This window comes from Vigna umbellata, chromosome 11, assembly GCF_029865625.1.
Source record: "Vigna umbellata cultivar VRB3 chromosome 11, Vumbellata_1.0, whole genome shotgun sequence".
NCBI classification, from domain to species: domain Eukaryota; kingdom Viridiplantae; phylum Streptophyta; class Magnoliopsida; order Fabales; family Fabaceae; genus Vigna; species Vigna umbellata.
In genome coordinates this window covers 17,721,473-17,743,327 of record NC_142175.1, presented here as the reverse complement: position 1 = coordinate 17,743,327, position 21,855 = coordinate 17,721,473, and the positions used below count along the sequence as shown (strand labels likewise).

Below are 21,855 nucleotides of genomic sequence, written 5' to 3'. Positions count from 1 at the left end.
TGGGCAATGACATCACGTTTGAGATCTGGTTTTAAGCCTCCTACAAAGCAATCTAGGAGAGCCTCTGTCGTGATGCCTTGGACATGGTTGGCCAGAGATGTGAATTGCGTATAATAGTCATGAACAGATGATGTTTGGGTGAGTTTAAACAAGGTGGCCCTGGGGCATTCATATGGTGAAGGACCAAATTCAGTTTCCAAAGCACGAGTAAAAGCAACCCAAGTTGGAAAGGCATTGGCGGATTTTGCATCTGAAACCAAGGGATTACCTCTTTCTCCAAATGAATGGAAGCTATGATCAGACGTTGATCATCGTTTGTGCGGTAGTAATTGAAAAACTGTTCTACTTTGAAGATCCATTGAAGAACGTCAGTACCGTCAAAGCAAGGAAAATCAATTTTAACATTACGCACTTGGAACGGTGGTGGCTCAGTGGAGGGTGGTGGTTTCGTTTGAAGCAAGGACCCCAACGTAGATTCAAGTGTTTGGAATCTGTTTTCTGTATCTTGTTCCCGTAATGTCAAATGTTCCATCCACTTTTGTAACTCTCGCTCACGTCTTTCCATGGCCTCCACGATGCGACAAACATCCGCAAGAAGGTCCTTGAGACGAGCTATTTTAGTAGCTAGTTCTTTCAGTCTCGTGTTTTTGGCCATAGTTTAGAGAATGAAAGCACCAGTGTAAGACAACAATATAACAGTAATAAAATTTGGGAAGGAGAATGAAATGACGTTATAATGGTTTTCGTAATCCTTTGTAAAAAAACGTCCTCCAAATATTCTGAGTATAAAAGTTCATATAACAGAAAAGGAAATGGCAACAGTGAAGAAATGCACAGGACAAAAAGAAGAAGTCGGAGAATACGTAAATGACAGCACCCTCTCCCTCCTCTAACAAACTTCTATTTAATGAATCCCCGTCCAATCATAATCATTGAGTCTAATATTCTTTTTCCTCACTCGTCTGCTTCCACGTGTTTCTTCCACCCTCATGTTTTCATGGTCTTCCCTCGTTACAGTTTCGTTCACGCTTCAGAGGTAAGTTGTCTCGCGTTCTCTGTCTTCAATTTCTTTTTCCTTTTCCCGTTGTTTTCTCTTGATTCCGAGTTGAGTTGTTTCGATTCGGTCTTGTCTGATTCATAATTTTTTTGTCATTTGATTCAGTCTTGATTCTGAGTTTCTGGTGCGCGTTTCTGTTTCGCGTCTCTGTTACGCTTTCATCATTTACGTGTTGTTCATCATTTTCCTTTAATGTCTTGATTTGTTTTTCTGATTTAAGTTGTTGTGAATCTTGTTTGTGTTTCGTGTTTCGGTGTACTGTTTTGACTCTTCTAGAATATGGAGACTCTATCTCTATCATCTCCTTTTCTTTATAACCTTTCACAACCCACAACTTGTTTTTGAATCTCACAGGTGTACCCAGTTGGAGTTGTTCTTTCATCCAGTCATCAGGAACTTTTCTTCCTCTTCCAATCTTTTCTTTTTCTGGTACCTGAAACAATAAACAATGTTTACCTTTAACCTTGGGCTTTTCATCTTGAGGGTTAGTCATGAGTACATCTTGAAATGCAGCTTTATGACTAGCTTCTTCCTCCTACATCTTCCTCTCTTCTTTGAAGACATCTACAACAACTCTCTCTTCTCTGTCTTGGAGCACCACTATACCTTCGTTCACATCAATGATAGCTTTGGCCGTTTTCATAAACGGTCTTCCAAGAATAATGGGTATCTTTTCAGTCTCCATCTCCATCACCACAATGTCTACCAAGAACTGGAGTTTGCCCACACAAACTATAATATCTTCTACTATTCCACAGGGTTCCTTTGAAGATCCATCTGCCATTACTAAGTTAACTTTTACAGGCTTCACATCAACATCACCGATCTGCTCCAGTAAAGAATAAGGTATCAAGTTAACACTTGATCCTAAATCGAGTAAGGCCTTGTTTATCCTTTTCTTCCCTATTGTGCATGGAATGGAGAAACCTCCTGGATCTTTTTCCTTTAGAGGGAATGGTTCCTTTTTAACAGCTTTATACTTCTTTGTATAATCATCTCTACGTCTTTTCTTTGTAGAGACTTCTTCTTCAGGTTTAGTATAAACTGCAATTTGTTGTAATATCTGATTCCAAGGTACATCATTGTCCACCATCTTGAATAACTCTGTAAAATCAAATTGCTTCTTTTGATTTATTGGAAAAGGAAAAATATCATTACTCTCTATCTATCTTCTCTCTCCTTTCTCTTTTCTCTCTTCTTTTTCTTTTTCTCTCTTTTCTCTCTCTTCTTTTTCTTACTCTCCTTCTTCTAACTCAACTTTCTCATCATTTGTACTCTCCACCACTTTGCATTCTTCCTTGGGGTTAACCTCAGTATTAGCCCCAAAATTTTTGTTTGGCCTCTCTTCCAACTGCTTGGTAATTTGACCCATTTAAGTCTCCCAATTCTTAATAGTAGCTTCAGTGCTCTTTTAAGTAGACTCAGTTTTCTGTATGAACTGATGAAGAGTTTCTTCCATCCTTATTAACCTTTCATTAAGTATAGAAATCTGTTGCCATAAGGTTTGTTGTTGTTGTTGCTTATTGAATTGCCCAGTTTGTCCGTGACCAATGCTTGGGTGTGGTTTCCACCCTTGATTAAAATTCCCCTGACGGTATTGATTGGCCATGAAGTTAACATCTTCTAAGGCTTCTACTGGAAAAGCGCATTGACCATTGATATGGTCACCTCCACATAATTCACACAACTGTGATTGAGCCTGTGCAACAGTCTTTAACTCTTTTGGCAGTTGTGCAAGTGTTTTTGTAAGAGTCTCCAGTTGTTGAGTTAGTATCTTGTTCTGTGCTAGCAAGGCCTCATGGGTTTGTAACTATAGAACTCCTTTTTGTTGTATAGGAGCTCCTCTTTCACTGTTGAGCTCATTGTCACTAGTAGCCATATTGTCAATGATTTCTGTAGCTTCCTCTGGAGTTTTCCATGTGATATTTCCTCCTGCTGAGGCGTCAAGCATCATCTTGGTTTGTGAACCAAGACCTCCAAGGAAGATTAGGACTACTTCCACTTCGTCAAAGCCATGCGTGGGTGTCTTTCTTACTAAGCTTTTATATCTGTCCCATGCATGCCCTAGTGATTCCTCCATGTCTTGCCTGAATGATGAAATCTCTTGCTTTCCTTTATTTACTTTTGATTGTGGAAAGTATTTGTTTAGGAACTTGGTCACCACTACTTCCCACTCTGTAAATCTTTCTTCTGGAAAAGAATTTAACCAAAGCTTAGCGTTGCCTCCTAGTGAGAATGGAAACAAGCTAAGTTTGATTGCTTCGTCCGACACCCCATTTATTTTCACCGTGTTGCAGATCTCATTAAAAGTTGTGAGGTGCTCATATGGGCTTTCGTGAGACAACCCATTAAATTGATTACTCTTCACCAGTTGAATTAATGCTGGCTTAACCTCCATGTTGGCTGCATTGACCCTTGGTCTTGCTATGCTGTTAAAGTGTTGAGGTCCAGCTATATTTATGTAATCTGCAAGAGTTCTTCTGGCATTATTATTCTCCATATTTTCGGTGCTATGGTCAGAACCTTGTGGTGATGCTTGTAACAGAGTTTCCGGAGGAGGAAAAAGTTCTCTAGATGCACAGATTCTTCTCCTCCGTCTACTCTCGTCTAAACCTTCAAGAAGAGGTTCTGCAGTTTTCTTGCTCCTAGTTCGGATTGCTTCCTGCATACACAAGAAAACAAATCCCTAGAAAAATTGGTTAGCATAAAAAGATATAAAAGAAGATATAAGATCAGAGATAAGAAGATAAAATAAAAACAGAAAATAAAATAAAATAAAATAAAATAAAATAAAAAAAAATAAAATAAAATAAAATAAAAATAAAAACAGAAAAAATAAAAACAGAAATTCAAAATTCAAAAATTCAAAATTCAAAATTCAAGTCAAAGATAATCAAAAATCACACAAATGAACTAGTTAAACCACGAGTCCCCGGCAACGGAGCCAAAAACTTGATGCCAAATTTATGAACACCAAAAAACGGCGCCACAAACTTGTTTAACAATCGGCAAGTGTGACCAAATCGTATCAAGTAATAAACTCGGTAAGACCAAGTATCGTTCTCCCAAAGGACTCACGGCCTAGTTTAGCTATATGATTTGTTGATTATTTAAGACTTAAGAACAAATTGATTGTAGGTTTTAATGCAAGAGACAGTAATTAAATATGTATGCATGAATTTGATCAATGGACAGAATACAAACACTTCAATGAATTAAATGGATGAGTATGTTGTTGGGGTTATCAATTTCATCTTATCCACTCTCATATACTTTTAGGAATTCATCATTCTTATCATCAATTGTTAATGCCACTCTCTAAATCACCTTGCAAGAAGGCCTATCCTTAATTACGAGTTTATACAATTCCTAGCATTCCTAGTAATTAGTTCTGAAGTGCAAGAGCTTAAAGGCAACCAATATGCTATTGGGAGAAATTCCCCGAATCTAGATTTCCCCGTACGTTCCCGTATCGACAAAATCAATAATCATGGCAATGAATGAGTTAAACAAAGCAAGCAATAAGCAAAGAGGAAAAACCCTAACCAAAGAAGAAAGAAAGCATGTATCTTAATATAAGACGTTAAAACACAAATTCCATATATGAGAGTTTCACAAGACTACATTGATTCCCCAACAACAATACAAGGTTTAGTTCACCATATTCATGGTGAAACTAGATGAACAATAATGAAAGAATGAAAGATAGAACCCTAGAAAGAGGAGGAGGTAGCCTGAGCATCCAAGATCTTCCTTCAAGGGGTGGAAAAGTGAGTGTTTGCTTCGTCTCAGCCAAAGATACAAACCCTAGGACGTCCTAAGGCTTATATACTATTCTAAAATTACAGAAAATTAGGCCCAAGCCAAAAATAGTGCCGCTCAGCGGTAAGTGCGTGAGTTGTTTTTCTCCCCTCAGCGGCCTTTTCACCCCTCAGTAGAGCCAACGTGACTGCCTGAGTGCCGCTCAGTGGTAAACTACCGCTAAGCGGCAGTTGCAGCTTCTCCTTTTGCACTTTTTGATGTCTTTTCTGATTCCATCTTTATCCTTCTTCACTTCTTTCACCAAATTCACCTTAAAACCTGCATAAAAACACTGAAATCAAGCATAAACCTGTCCAGCTCTCTTATTTCTAAAAATATAACCAAAAGCATGATTTCAAGCTAGTTTCTAAGTGTTAAAGGTTGCTTTTAGTATCAATTTTAAGCATGAAAATAACAGTTTTTCAACTGTTATCAGCAGGACAACTTCCCTCCAATTACAGTGCTGCAAGAGGAGGGATATTGAAACATCAACCATTGATAACAGTTGAAAAACTGTTATTTTCATGCTTAAAAGTGATACTAAAAGCAACCTTTAGACTTAGAAATTAGCTTGAAATCATGCATTTTGTTTATATTTTCAGAAATAAGAGAGCTGGACAGGTTTATGCTTGATTTGAGTGTTTTTGTGCAGGTTTTGAGGTGAATTTGGTGAAAGAAGTGAAGAATGAGAGAGAGGACATTAGAAAAGACAAGAAAGAGTGCAAAAAGAGAAGTCGAAGGCACCGCTCAGCGGCAAACTACCGCTGAGCGGCACTCAAGAGGTGGCGTTGGAACCGCTGAGGGGCAAATGGCCGCTGAGGGGAAGAAAGAAGACGCGTAACCACCGCTGAGCGGTAAATGGCGCTGAGCGGCACTTTTTGGGCTTGGGCTTTTGTAATCTTTTGTAACTCTAGATTAGTATATAAGGGCTTGCACGTCCTTTAGTTAGGGATCTTTGGCAGAAACGAGGCAAACACTCTCTCTTTCACCCCTTTGAAGGAGGATCTTGGATGCTCAGGCTACCTCTTCCACTTTATTGGGTTTATTCTTTCATACTTTCATTGTTATTCATCTAGGTTCACCATGAATATGGTGAACTAAACCTTGTATGTTTGTTGGGGAATCAATGTAATCTCTTGAAGCTCTCATATATGGAATCTGTTGAGTACATCTTTGAATTAAGACATATGCTTTCTTTCATCATTAGTTAGGGTTTTTCCTCTTTGCTCAATGCTTGCATTGTTTAACTCATTCTAATGCATGATTATTGGTTTTGTCGATACGGACACGTACGGGGAAGTCTAGATCCGGGGAATTTCTCCCAATATTATACTGACAATATTCTATTGGTTGCCTTTAAGCTCCTGCACTCATGAACTAATCATTAGGAATGCTAGGAATTGTATGAACTATTTGATTAGGGAGAAGCCATCTAGAATGGTACATTAGAGAGTGGCATTAACAATGATGATTTGAATGTTGAATTCCTAAAATATATGAGAGTGGATGAGATGAAATTGACCCCCAACAACATATTCATTCATATATTCCATTGAAAGTGTTTATCTTTTGTCTTTGCCATTGATCAAAATTCATGCATACATGTTTATTTTCTGTCTTGCATTTTAAACTCAAATATTTCGTTTGTAAGTCTTAGTTAATCAAGAAACCACATAACTAAACTAGGCCGTGAGTCCTTTGGGAAGAACGATACTTGGTCTTACCAAGTTTTATTACTTGAACGATTCGGTCATACTTGCCGATTATGAAACAAGTTTGTGACATCATATTTTGGTGCTTACAAATTTGTCCATCAAGTTTTTGGCGCCGTTGCCGGGGACTCGTGGTTTAACTGGTTAATTTGTGTGATTATTGATTATCTTTGACTTATTTTTTTATTTTTAATTTAAATTTCGAATTTTTTTAATTTTATTTTATTTTTCTGTTTATATTTTTCAGTTTGTATTTTATTTGATTTTATTTTATTTTTCTGTTTTCTGTTTTTCTGTTTTCTATTTTTATTTTCTGTTTTTTATTTTTCGGTTTTTATTTGATTTGATTTTATTTTAGGTTAGATTAGATTAGATTTTTTTTTTTTAGGTTAGATTTTATTTTTATTTTTTTAGATTAGATTTTATTTTATTTTATTAGATTTTATCTTTTTATCTTTTTAGGTTAGATTTTATTTTATTCTTATTCTATCTTTTAGGTTAGGTTAGATTTTATTTTATTTTATCTTTTAGATTAGATTTTATTTTTTAGATTAGGTTTTATTTTATTTTATTTGATTCTATCTTCTAAATCTCTTATCTTCTTATATCTTTTCAATCTTTATTTTCTTTTCTCTATCTTTTTGTGCTAACAATTGTTTTTAGGGTTTTGTGCCTAATGTCTGCAGAATGCAATTTGGTCAAGAGTTTAATTATAGGGGCACTCAATTCTACCAAAGTAATCTCAACCAATGGTGGGAACCTCACTCAAGCACGGATCAAAGCCAATTTTGGCAAGCTGCTGGACAATTTGAGAACCAACCACAACAACAATGGCAGCAACAACCCTTTCTATCAGGAAGTTTGGATAGGTTGGAGGACACCCTTCAACGATTTTTGAAAAATTCCGACTCTACTCAGAAAAGCATTGAAGAATCATGTAAAAGAATGGAGATGCAACTTCGTCACATTAGTCAGATATTAAATGATGATGTTAATACTGATGTTAACCTTAAGGAGGAAGGGCAAGTCATTATCACTGAAAGTGACAAGATTCTTGATGAGGAAAAATTAGAGGGAGATGAGGAAAGGGTAGAGAGAAAAGAGAAAGAAGAGTTGAGTGAGAAAGATAAAGATGAAGAAAAAGAAAAAGAATTGGTTGAGAGAAAAGAGAGAAAGAAAATTTGTGTGAAGATAAAGAAGTTGAGGAGAAAAAGAGAAAGGAAGAAAAAAATAAAAGAAGAGAAAAAGAGAAAATTTAGGGAGAGAAAAAGGAAGAAAAAGAAGATGAGAGGAAAGAAGAAGAAATCACATGAAAAATCACATCCTCATCTAAAGAAGAATCATAGGAAGGAAAAGAAATTTAAGTGCTTTATGGAAATCTTCAAGAAATTGGAGATTAAAGTTCCTATGATTGAGACATTGCAACAGGTTCCTGGTTTGATCAAATTTCTGAAGAAGTTCAGTAGAAAGAAGAAAAAGAAGAAGGAACATGAGCTTTAACAGGGTCAAGCTAGTGACGTAAAAGAAGCGCTTGCTGGGAGGCAACCCAGTAGATTTACAAACTTTTGATTTGGTTTTATAATTTGTAATTTGTGAACATTATTCTGGACATTATTTTGTTGGATTTAGCATCTACTGAAGGATGCTAGGTGGTTAAGTATCTACTGAAGGATACTAAGTTTGTAACACCTACTGATGGGTGTTGGTGAGAAGATTTTGCACCTACTGATGGGTGCTGGTAAGTTTGAAACACCTACTGATGGGTGTTGGTGGATTTTGGGTCAGGCTCGTGACGTTAAACAAGCGCTACCTGGGAGGCAACCCAGTTGATTGATTGTTTTCTGTTTGTTTATTTTTAGGATTTGCATAAGCATTTTTAACATTGAATTGCAGGGAACCTATGAGGGGTATGCTAGGAAGGCACGTAGGTCAAGAAAAGAAGGAGAAGGGCACATCAAGAAAGTGCCGCTGAGCGGCAATTACCGCTGAGCGGTACTATCGCAGATGGGCTTAAGTTCCCCTTAGCGGAACCCGAGCCCATTGGGGTATTTTTAAACCCTAAGCTGCGCGTTTTTACATTCTTTCAAGCTCTTCTCTGCACTAAGACTCCCATATATCTCCTCTTAGGTTTCCCACATCTTTTTACTCTTCCCTCTTTAGAAAATTTCTCTTCCACTCAGTTTTACACTAGTGTGCTATCAAAGTTTGGGGTTGGAAGAGAGCATTCTAGTTTGGAAGCATTCTCATATCATCTAGCATCTCCACCCAAGTAAGTAAAATGCATTTTGTTCATTCTAGGGTTCTTGAAATTGACTGTGATTGTCAAAGCATGAATATTTAGGGGTTTTGATTTCTATGCATGATTTGATGATATATTTGATGTTTGAACCGATTAAACTGCTTGATTATGAACTGGAAAACTGAAAATTGCATTTGGGTGGAGTTAGGACAGTTTAAAAACAAGATTTGCAAAAATCTGCAGATCACCGCTGAGCGGCATTTACCGCTGAGTGGCACTCTGCCAGATTTGCTTTTTCTGGTTTGTTGCGTGTTTGAATGTGGCACTGGTGGCGCTGAGGGGAAATTCTGGCCCTCAGCGGTGGTTTAGCTTCAAAAGGAGTTTTGTTTTGTGTTTACTAATGATTAACATCATGTTCTGTGGTTTTGGATTTATGTTTGAATGCAGGAATGGCATCCTCTTCAGGAAAGAGATTGAAAACCATGGCAACCAAGAGAAAGGAAAAGGAACCAGAGCAGCACCATAATGGCAGGTTCCTCTCTAGGAAACATGAGAAGCACTTTAGGGTGGTTCAGGACAGGAGACTTCTAATGGAGAGAAAGGTTGGAATGATACCTAACTTTGCTCCTCAATTTGGAGAGCAAGTGTTAGGAAATGATTGGGGGAAGCTAGCCACTTATCCATCACCTGCCAACATAGCTGTGGTCAAGGAATTCTACACCAATGCAAAGAAGATTGGTGATCATCCAGCTGAGAATTATTTGGGCTATGTTAGAGGCCATGCTATCAGGTATGATTCTGACTCCATCAATAACTTCCTGGATACTGTGTGGGCTGGTGAGCAATGCCAGTTTGCTCTTAGCATGGAGGAAGGTGCTGACTTTGAGGATGTTGAGAGAGTATTGTGCATACCTGGAGGACACTTTCAAAGGAATAGATCTGGAGCAGTGGTTAACATTAGGAGGACAGACTTGACTCCTCTTGCAAAGTATTGGATGGCATTTTCTCATGCCAACATTCAGCCATGCTCACATGTGTCAGATATCACTCTCAGCAGGGCATTATTCATCTATTGTGCTATCAGAAACTTGAATGTTAATATTGGGCAGGTGATAGCTGATGAGATTAGTGTGTGTGCTAACACCTCAAACAACAAAGCACCACTGGGACATCCTTCTTTGATCACTCACCTTTGCAAGCTAGCTGGGGTGGATACTTCTGTTCCACCATTTGAGAGGCCACGAAAAGCTATAGATGAGGCCTATTATAGACAGTACTGTGGAGGTGAGGAGGCAGCCCAGCCAGTTCCACCACGCCAGGCTCGTAGAGAGAGAAGGCCAGCACAGGGCAGGACTTCTGCTGATACTCATGAGGCAGAACCATTCCAGATGAGGGACATGTATATGTCTCTTATAGGTGCTCAGTTGCAGTCCATCCACAGAGGGCAGGTGGCCACGGCTGAGATGATAGTGGGGATGTATGATACCCCTCCAGCACACAGGTGGACTATGGATGAATTCCATAATGTGGTAGCTTGGCCAGAAGAACCAGTACATGGAGGAGCTGAAGCAGCTGAAGCTTCAGCCCGAGACATGGATGAAGATGAAGCTGAGGAGGAGGATGCATTTGATGAAGATGATGATGAAGAGGAAGAGGAAGATACAGAGAGCTCGGACTGATGAGGAGCTGAGATAGCATTTACTGATGAATGCTATCATATGATTATGCTTTTGTGGTTTAAGTTTTCTGAACTTTTTTGTTTTTGTTTTTTAGATTAGGGTTTGATGTACTCTATTGAACACCTGGTTCCTTATGATGGTTTGCTATTAACTGTGATTGTGTGATAAGTAATGATTGAATGATGCTTATTGATTGATTGATGTTGAGGTGATGTGCACATTAAAATGCTTATACAGGTGATTCACAAGCTTTGTGAACAAATGCATAATATCATGATTGTGATTGTGAAATTAAGCAGGATGTGCATGTCAAATGTGAATGAGCTTATATGTGAGGTTTTGAGCTCCAGAGTTGTTATTGTTGAATGCTATTACTTTGAAAGCATGAATGACTTTGCCCAGGTTTTCTATGATTGAATAAATTGCTTGTTTTGCATCATATGATCAAAGGTCGTGTTTTTGAAACCCTTTTTATTGGCCAAATTCATAAAGTTAGCCTTCTAAAAGAGAACACGTTGTGTTCTATCCTTTGAACCCTTAGCCTTAAATATACACTGAACACCCTTGATTGAAAATCTTTACCTTGAGTTAAGTAGAAGATCTTGTGTGGTATTGTTAAATGTTCAAGTTTGGGGTTATTGGGGAAACATGAAAAAGGAAAAAGCATTGAGCTAACAGCTAAAAAGTAAGAATATGCAAAAGAAAAGAAAAGAAAAAGAAGCAAAGCTCAATGCAAATGCAAAAGCAAAGGCAAAAGAAAGTTGGGAATGAATAAGAAGATTGTGTTGTTATGATTCTCTTAACTCAAGGATTTTGTGATCCAGAAAAACCAATTTTCTTGTTAGCCCAGCCACATTATAAGCCATTGAAAAGTCCTTGTGATGATGCATGCTTGTGAATGTTTTTGATTGTGGTAAAATGAAAGGCAAAGTTGATTCATGTGACATTGTGATAGTGGAGTGAATGAGTGAAACACTTTACCTCTTATACACTTGTGTGTTGAGTGAAACACTTTACCTAGTGAGGAAAGATTCCATAAGCACATGAACATCCATGCTTAATTGATTGATCATTCATGAAAAATAGCATTTGTTGGAACTTAAATGACTTTGTGAACACTAAAGCATGTGCACATCTTGAATTAACTCTTGGTCATAAGTTTGAGTGAAGTTATTACTTATCTTGAAAAGAGGATTTTGAATGAGTGAACCATCATATGAATTGATTGGAGATGGAGTTACATTTTGTTTGCTTGAGGACAAGCAAAGTTCTAAGTTTGGGGTTGTGATAACAGTTGAAAAACTGTTATTTTCATGCTTAAAAGTGATACTAAAAGCAACCTTTAGACTTAGAAATTAGCTTGAAATCATGCATTTTGTTTATATTTTCAGAAATAAGAGAGCTGGACAGGTTTATGCTTGATTTGAGTGTTTTTGTGCAGGTTTTGAGGTGAATTTGGTGAAAGAAGTGAAGAATGAGAGAGAGGACATTAGAAAAGACAAGAAAGAGTGCAAAAAGAGAAGTCGAAGGCACCGCTCAGCGGCAAACTACCGCTGAGCGGCACTCAAGAGGTGGCGTTGGAACCGCTGAGGGGCAAATGGCCGCTGAGGGGAAGAAAGAAGACGCGTAACCACCGCTGAGCGGTAAATGGCGCTGAGCGGCACTTTTTGGGCTTGGGCTTTTGTAATCTTTTGTAACTCTAGATTAGTATATAAGGGCTTGCACGTCCTTTAGTTAGGGATCTTTGGCAGAAACGAGGCAAACACTCTCTCTTTCACCCCTTTGAAGGAGGATCTTGGATGCTCAGGCTACCTCTTCCACTTTATTGGGTTTATTCTTTCATACTTTCATTGTTATTCATCTAGGTTCACCATGAATATGGTGAACTAAACCTTGTATGTTTGTTGGGGAATCAATGTAATCTCTTGAAGCTCTCATATATGGAATCTGTTGAGTACATCTTTGAATTAAGACATATGCTTTCTTTCATCATTAGTTAGGGTTTTTCCTCTTTGCTCAATGCTTGCATTGTTTAACTCATTCTAATGCATGATTATTGGTTTTGTCGATACGGACACGTACGGGGAAGTCTAGATCCGGGGAATTTCTCCCAATATTATACTGACAATATTCTATTGGTTGCCTTTAAGCTCCTGCACTCATGAACTAATCATTAGGAATGCTAGGAATTGTATGAACTATTTGATTAGGGAGAAGCCATCTAGAATGGTACATTAGAGAGTGGCATTAACAATGATGATTTGAATGTTGAATTCCTAAAATATATGAGAGTGGATGAGATGAAATTGACCCCCAACAACATATTCATTCATATATTCCATTGAAAGTGTTTATCTTTTGTCTTTGCCATTGATCAAAATTCATGCATACATGTTTATTTTCTGTCTTGCATTTTAAACTCAAATATTTCGTTTGTAAGTCTTAGTTAATCAAGAAACCACATAACTAAACTAGGCCGTGAGTCCTTTGGGAAGAACGATACTTGGTCTTACCAAGTTTTATTACTTGAACGATTCGGTCATACTTGCCGATTGTGAAACAAGTTTGTGACATCATATTTTGGTGCTTACAAATTTGTCCATCAACCATCTACATCCAACAATACTGAGCAAATCAACATGGTTAGTAGAGAAGCTTATGATGCAGTTATAACCAGATTGAAGACTCTTGAAGATATGTTCAGGAAATACATACCTCAGGAAGAAGTATCCGGCCCATCATCTTCCCACCAGCCACACTCACCAACACAGCCCATGCAGCCCACTCCAGTGCAACCACCTCTCTAGCCCATGCAGCCCTGTCCAGTGCAACCACCTGTCCAGCAACAACTGCCTCAGCAACAAGAAGAAGAAGATGATTCTTATGACTATACTGACTATTAGGAGTTGATGAACTTTTAAAACTTAGTTGCTTAGTTTAAAAACTTTTTTGAGTTTTAACGTTTATTACTATTAACAACTACTTTTATGGTATTAATAGTCGATAAACTTTTAAAACTTAGTTGCTTAGTTTAAAAACATTTGTGTTTTGACGTTTATTACTATTAACAAGTACTTATATGGTATTAATGATATATTTGATGTTTGATGTTTTTATGTTTCTTGATATTGATTGAATTTTATAAAACAAATATTGAGTGCATTGATGTATGATGATATTGATTGACAGGTGTATTGTGGTGGGTAGGCAATGTACAAATAGTAGTGCAACCTTCATTTTATGAAACAAATATTGAGTGCATTGATGTATGATGATATTGATTGCCAGGTGTATTGTGGTGGGTAGGGAGTGAAGAAACACCACTGGAATCTGCTTTGTACATCACCGACGGCCTTGCCGACGGATACTAACGTCGGTAATAGCATAAAGTCTTTGACACACTGCCGTCAGAAAACAATTACCGAAGGCCGCAAACCGTCGATAATTTTCTACTGATATTACCAAAGGCCAGCTCCGTCGGTAATTACCGAAGGACGAAAGCCGTCGGTAATTACCGAAGGCAATAAGTCTTCGGTAATTGTCGTTGGTAATTATCGACGGTTTCCCGCCTTCGCTAATATTTGTCGATAAATTTATCGATGGTCAGAATCCGTCGACAAATATTTTTGACGAACTTCTTATCGTGAGCTTAATAGTCGTCGATAATCCGTCGGTATTGTATGTTTACCAACGACATGTTTTTGTTATCGACGGATTGAAGCCGTCGGTAATTAATACGCATTTTGTACTGCATTCCTGAAGCATTGTGCTAAGAGTGATTCAAAATTAATTGGAAATAAAACTGAATTTAAATTCATCATATGTAATTAAATGTCAATTTTATCTAAATTAAATGGTTGAACAAATATAATTTACTCTAATTTAAATCAGATTAAAACATCCAATCAAATTAGTCCAACTAAATGGATCTAAATTTCAAATAAAATCAAATTTATTGAATTTATATCGAATATAGATTAGATTTTAAAATTTTGAATTCTTGCCCACCCTTACCCATAAGCAACCCTTATAAACGAGTTTTGAACCTTTAAAATGGTTTGTTGTGAGTTCAATGAGAAACGACGAATTGCATACAATCAACTTACTTTGATAATCAATGTTGTAGCACCAAACATGTTGAGTATCAACACCATTAAGATAAGCTTTGATTTCAAGAATTCCAGGTCCTGCTGCTATGGGTGCAAAACACACGCACAGAATAGCAGCAACAAATGTCAAAATGAAATTAATGCCCGTGAAATGTAGGAAACCTGTCAAGTACCTGGTCCATGCACATTCACTCAATCACACACAAATAACTCATCACATTGTCAATACTTAATGAAACTAGAAATCATTCACCTTTCTTTGTGGATGTATTTAAAAACAGCCAGAAGCTTGTACCCAATATAATGTTCTGAATAGCAAGATTGATCAAAGTGGCTATATAATACCAGTGAGAAGTCCAACAAGGAATGCAAGTAACCATTTCAAGAATATGTACTACAACACTTGAACTCTTGATCTGCTCCTCCAGTAATGCTTAAATAGATCATTCTCATTTATCCTGCACACAAAAATTATTTTCTTATTAACATCAAAAAATGAAGCACAAGAAAGTTTAGTATCTGACAGAATTTGAAACAGTTATCTTTGAAAACAATACATTGCAAACCAAAATAAAGAACATAACAAAACAACTCCTGCTATGCTTGATATTTCTAAGGGATTACCATATCCTCCATTACAACTAGTGAATCTCAAAATTGAAACCACTGCCATCCTCAATTGAAAATAACGTAGTAGAAGAAACCTAGGACCTTAACACCAACATTATTTCTCCTAGCCTCTTCATGATCCATGATGCCAACAAAGGTAGTCAATACAATATAACCAAATTGCATAATTAGAAAAATGCAATAAGTAGAGGAACCAAATCATAAAGATAAATGTTTAATCTGATGATAGGAAACTCAATAGAAAGAATTTAACCTTAAACTTAACAAATAAACAACTAGACCTTAACCAATCTAACAAAACCATTCAACAAAAATTTCACATCATACATGTAATTTTATCTCCACAAGGAAGAAATGTCTACCCTTTTACATTAAGAACCACAGTTCTAAATTAATTAACTAATCTTAACAGATCGGTAAAACCATGTAAATAAAGAATAAACTCTTAATCCATGGCACTATGTTCATAAAGACATGCATTTGAACACAACACACAAAAGGGTGAAAGAAAAAGAAAACACTTTAACTAACCAGTCTTGAGGGGAGAAGCCTAGCAGTCCAAGGTTCTATATCTTTGACACTCACATCAAAACGGGGGCTAATAACCCCACAGTTGTTCAGTCTACCATTCAATTCAACCACGATTTTACCAGTCCTATGGTCATCAACATACTCAAACTCTCCAATGTAACCTACACAATAAATCATCACTAGACACAACTAAAATTCAGAACGTAGACTAAATGATGCAACAAAAAATAAAAAAGTTTGATTACTGGGAGATATCGTGCTTTTGCATCACCAAAAGAAATTTGATAATGACCTTGGACGATGGCCTAATCATGACTTGGTGCTTTCCTCTTTTCTCAGCATTGTACATGCTCTTCAGAGTTCTGTTCAACACACTAACCCTCACCATACTCGCTCACTGTCAGACAAATTTCAATTACAATCAATAAATAAAACCACGCAATCCCATAGACTTTCAAGAAGCAAAAGAATGAGTCGAATCTTACAAAGAAAAATAGAGAAGCCTAGGGAACCTCCATTAGTGCTTTTTTTTTTCTTCAGAGAGTGACGAACAACAGAACAAAGAGGAGAACACTCAAATAAGAAGATTGCATACCAATCATCTTAAAAATAAAATAATTGAAGCATTCAAAGTTTAGATTGTAAACCGAACCAAATATACACTCTAGAATTTTATACTTCACTCAGTTAAACAAAAAAGAGTAAACTTAGGTTAGCTCTTACCTCCACTCCTATGGAGCTTTTTTGAAGCGGGTCAAATCAATGGTTCACTGGAACAAAAATCCTAACTCCGAAAGGGGAACGTCCACAAAAGGGAGTTGACCGGCGAAGGTGTTAAGACTCCGGCAAGTGTACCGAATCGTATCAAGTAATATAAAATGGTAAGACCAAGTATCGTATCCCAAAGGACTCACGGCCTAAACAATTATGTGATTTCTTGATTAAATAAGACTTGAAAACAAACTCTTTTAGGTTTAGAATGCATATACTGAAAAGTACATATGAATGCAATTTGATCAATTGGACAAAAGTGCAAAGATGAACGTGTTTGATATTATGGAATGAATATGTTGTTGGGGTTAGATTTCACCTAGTTTACTCTCATGCATATATGAATTCTACTTCTTCATTAATGTTAACGTCACTATCTAAAGTACTTAAAACCCGATTCCTCGGTGAAGAAAGTCTATCCTTAATTACTAGGTCACAATTCCTTGCATCCCTAACAATTAATTCTGCATTACGATTAGTAGCTTAAGACAACCAAAACTCATACCCCCATTCCTGAACAATACTGCTTCTGGGAATAATTCTCCGAATCACGAATTGTAAGATACCTTTCGGTACTCATGCAAATCATACATCATGCTAAATAATGAGTTAAACAAAGCAAGCATTATGCAAAGAAGAATTACCCTAACAATTAATGAAAGAAGCATATATAATCAAGAATCAATTAAATACAAGAGAGTTTACAAAAGGTTACATCATCCGCAACAACAAATAGAGTTTAGTTCACCATTGACATGGTGAAACTAGATGAACAATGGAAAAAGAATGAAAGATAGAACCCTAGAAATTGAAGATAAGAGCTTCTGCATCCAAATTCGCCTTCAAGGGAGCAAAGAGTGTGTTTCTAAGCTTATTTCATCCAAAGATATGAACCCTAGGACGTCCAAGTCCTTAAATAGAACATAAAAATAACAGAAAACGGGTCCAAGCCCACGAGACTGGCGCTCAGCGGTGTGCGAGTCATGCACAAATTTATGATCACCAAAATATGATGTCACAAACTTGATTAACAATCGGCAAGTATGACCGAATCGTTTCAAGTAATAAACTCGGTAAGACCAAGTATCGTTCTCCCAAAGGACTCACAGCCTAGTTTAGTTATGTGATTTGTTGATTAGATAAGACTTAAGAACAAAATAATTGGATTTTACTATGCAAAAGACGAAAATAAACATGTATGCATGAGGTTGATCAATGGCTAAAACAAAAGACAAGCACTTTCAATGGAATATATGGGTGAGTATGTTGTTGGGGTTATCAATTTCATCTTATCCACTCTCATATATTTTAGGAATTCAACATTCAAGTCATCATTGTTAATGTCACTCTCTAAATTACCTTTCAAGAAGGCTTCTCCCTAATTACGAGTTCATACGATTCCTAGCATTCCTAATAATTAGTTTTTTTAGCACAGGAGCTTAAGGCAACCAATATACTATTGGGAGAAATTCCCCGGATCTAGACTTCCCCGTACGTTCCCGTATCGACAAAATCAATAATCATGCATTGAATGAGTTAAACAAAGCAAGCATTGAGCAAAGAGGAAAAACCCTAACTAATGATGAAAGAAAGCATAAGTCTTAGATTAAGATGCAAGCACAAATTCCATATATGAGAGCTTCAAAAGATTACATTGATTCCCCAACAAACATACAAGGTTTAGTTCACCATATTCATGGTGAACCTAGCTGAACAATAATGAAAGAATGAAAGATAAAACCCTAGAAAGGTGAAGAGGTAGCCTGAGCATCCAAGATCCTCCTTCAAAGGGGTGGAAGAGAGAGTGTTTGCTTCGTTTCTGCCAAAGATACAAACCCTAGGACATGCAAGTCCTTAAATAGGGCATAAAAATAACATAAAACAAGTCCAAGCCCATAAAAACAAAAGAAAACCGGTCCAAGCCCACTTAGAATGGCGCTCAGCGGTATTTTACCGCTGAGCGGTACTAGCGCATGATCCATTTTGCCCCCCAGCTGCTGTTTTGCCCCTCAGCGATGATTTCGGCACCCGAAAAGTGCCGCTCGGCGGTATTTTTCCGCTCAGCGCCACTCGGTCAGACTTTTTCTGCGTTCTGGTTGGTTTTTCAAAATTCTGGTTGACTTTTCTGGTTGACTGGTTGACTTTTCTGGTTGACTTTTCTGGTTTCTGGTTGACTTTTCAGCACTCCAATCATTCGATATTTCAATTCTTCTTTCAAATCATTCAATTAGCCTACAAAATCAAGGGAATCTTGCACAAAACCATTAAATTCACTTTCAACTCTCTTATTCTCAAAACTAAAGCAAAAATATGAGTTCAAGCTAGTTTCTAAATCTTAAAGGTTGCTTTTGGTATTAAATTTAAACATAAAAATAACGGTTTTTCAACCGTTATCAGCGAGTCAAAAGTTGAGCTCAGGGTCAGCTCAGAAGGCAAGCAAGCGGTGTGCGACTCGTCGAAGTTACGCTCAACGCCCCTGAAAGACTGTCCGGGCGCGAGCCCGGAGCATCCTACGTTGAGGGCTCGAAAAATGGGCAACCAAGCGTGGGACAGTGTACTCTGGCGCTGAGGAAACAATACGAAACTTTTTGCAAAAGCCAAAGATTAAAGTGAGTTACTAATATGTTTCCTATGACAATTTTTTGTCATGTTTTTGAGTGATGAGTACATATGAGTGGCAGCACTAGGAGAATCTGGATCATGGCAAAGAGAATGCAAGGTTTAAGCATCCTTCTTTAATAACCCAAAATTTGAGTTATGTTTTCTTTAATAACCAATTTTGGAGCAAACCAAAGGAGAAAGGATACTTCTCAATTAAGAAGGTACGCAGTGGGGATTACAATCTCTACACATGGTTCTCCTCACCATAACACCGGGTTTTGTTCTCTGTTAAGTGCATATTGAATCAATATAATAAAGTATTAAACAATCATACCAAAAACCCATTTTCATCATCTAAATGCAAAATCAAAATATCAATCTCTCATTTCTTTCATTTGTCATTGTGTTTAAGCTTTGGAGGAGAATTCCTTCCTACTCCTATTGATGGGTTGTTAGGTTTTTTGAACCTCCAACACACACGGTTTCTTTTGAAACTTCCAAATATACTGATTCAAAGCTAAAAATCTGAGGAATAATCCAAATGGAGAATGCCAACCCATCAATGTTTGCGAAGAAGAAAGAGAATGAAGAAGAATGGGTTGTGACAATTACAAAACCTTGAGTTCGCGGGACTACAAGTCCGTGGGTTAGGGACGCTGGTGTAGTGACACTTTTTCCTTTTTAAATTACTCCAAATCATAACCATAGGAATTTTTATGAATAATAACATTAAATAGAACTTATATAGTTGAAATTATGCATGTAAGCTTTTTCTTGAATCATAACCATTATGTATATATATGTAAAAATATGAATAATTTTAATTATAGCATTAGACAAAATTACAATTGAAATTTTGTAAAGAAAGAACTTACATGGAATAACTTATGTATTGTAATGTAGTTCTCTGATCATACTTAGAGCTTCACCTTCACAATCAATAATAAACTTAACAAAATGTAAAATTACAATCATAAAACTTAATTGATTTGAAATCAAACATTTACCATTTTGTAAGTTTGATCGACTTAGAAATCACAATTCTTTATTTTCGTTTTCAATTCAAGAATAACAGTAACATTTTTAATTAATGTAAAATTAAGTGTTGTATAGTATAAAATATGGACCGAGCGGTTATTGAATAAGGTCGATCGGTCTATCCGCTGTTGGTCAACCTGGTCAAATGGTTTTCATTGGTATTGGGTCGTAATTGGGCCTACAGCGCTAATAAGCTACTTCAAATGGTAATTGGGCCAGCGCTTAAGTTGTTACTGGGCCAATAATCTAGTAGAAGATAAAATCAAAGATATCTTATTAAAGATATTCGTAAAGTTGTTTATGAGTAACTAACCGGATCTCCAGGTAAGGTTGTTTTTATTTTATCCATGAAACATTTATAAATACATTGATAGGGCCAAAAGCCAGGTACGTTACACTTACATTCCATTCAGGGTCTACTCACACTCAACTCATATTCTCAAATATTCAAATACTGATAACCATTCACTAAATACTCAACCAAGAGCCGAGGCTCTTCAAATCACACGCCTAACTTGAGCGTCAGAGTATCTTTTGCAGGTACATCCCCCTCGTCAAGAAAGAGACCGATTGGTCAGAGGCAGGAGATTGAAGGTGACTGAGCGGTCCACATAGAAGGCAGGCGATCCAAGCGTTCGGAAGCGAGGAAGACACGTCGGAACAGGTTAGTCGGTCCCATAAAAATATCAACCGAAACATTTTGGCGCCCACCATGGGGCCAGGGGGCATCCCTTATAGCCACAAGGAACAGGACAAGGATGCAGTCTCACCATCAACGTCAACAAGCTTCTACGGCTTTACAGATAATTATTTTGATATAAATTCCTTTTATTATTTAATTTATATGATTTAATTTAAAATATCTTAATTCAATATTATAATATTGTTCAAGATTTATTAATATACTCACCACTTAGCCAAATGTGGCATCAAGTGTTCAACCATGCAACAGCTCGGCCCTTCGGCCTCATTGGTTTTCAGTCATCCGGCTTCACATCGAAGGTGGCAGGACCATGCAAGAGCTGAGAGGTAAATCCCCTCTCATTGAAGAAAAGACCGAGAGGTAAATCCCTCTCGCCAGAAAGTTGAAGAAAAGACCGAGAGGTAAATCCCTCTCGGGCGAGAGATAAATCCCTCTCGCCGGAAAGTTGAAGTCAAAGACCAAGAGGTAAATCCCTCTCGGCCGAGAGGTAAATTCTTCTCGCCAGAAAGTCAAAGTCAAAGACCGAGAGGTAAATCCCTCTCGGCCGAGAGGTAAATCCCTCTCGTTGAAGACGAAGACCGAAGAGGTAAATCCCTCTTAGAAGTAAGCCATCACTGGCATCAACAAAACCCAGGGAACGCTCTCTGAGAATCCCTGGTCCTAAACCAAGCGGTGAGGTTTTATAAGGCCTCACTCTCGTCCTAAATCGAGCGGTGAGGTTCTATACGGCCTCACTCTCGTCCTAAACCGAGCAGTGAGGTTCTATACGACCTCACTCTCGTACTAAACCGAGCGGTGGGGAACGTTCTAAGTGAACGCTCACTCTCGTCCTAAACCGAGTAGTGGGAAACGTTCTAAATGAACGCTCACTCTCGTCCAAGCCAAACGGTAAAGCCCGTTCCCTAGGAGGAACTCCTAGGTCAAAGTCAAAGCAAAAAGGTAAAGCCCTCTCGCTAGTAAATTCTCTAAGAACTCCTAGTGCAA

General features: G+C 37.4%; 1 protein-coding gene across 1 annotated transcript; it reads right to left on the bottom strand.

Moving 5' to 3' along the window:
• Positions 1-13,098: 13,098 nt before the first annotated feature.
• On the bottom strand, positions 13,099-16,146 carry LOC124840433 (small ribosomal subunit protein uS8-like). Its single transcript, XM_088101272.1, has 5 exons — positions 16,015-16,146; positions 15,763-15,920; positions 15,288-15,390; positions 13,204-13,323; positions 13,099-13,113 (listed from the first exon to the last, which is right to left on the bottom strand). Exons 1-5 carry the CDS (start codon positions 16,144-16,146, stop codon positions 13,099-13,101), a joined length of 528 nt encoding a protein of 175 aa, XP_087957398.1.
• Between the last annotated feature and the right edge of the window lie 5,709 nt (positions 16,147-21,855).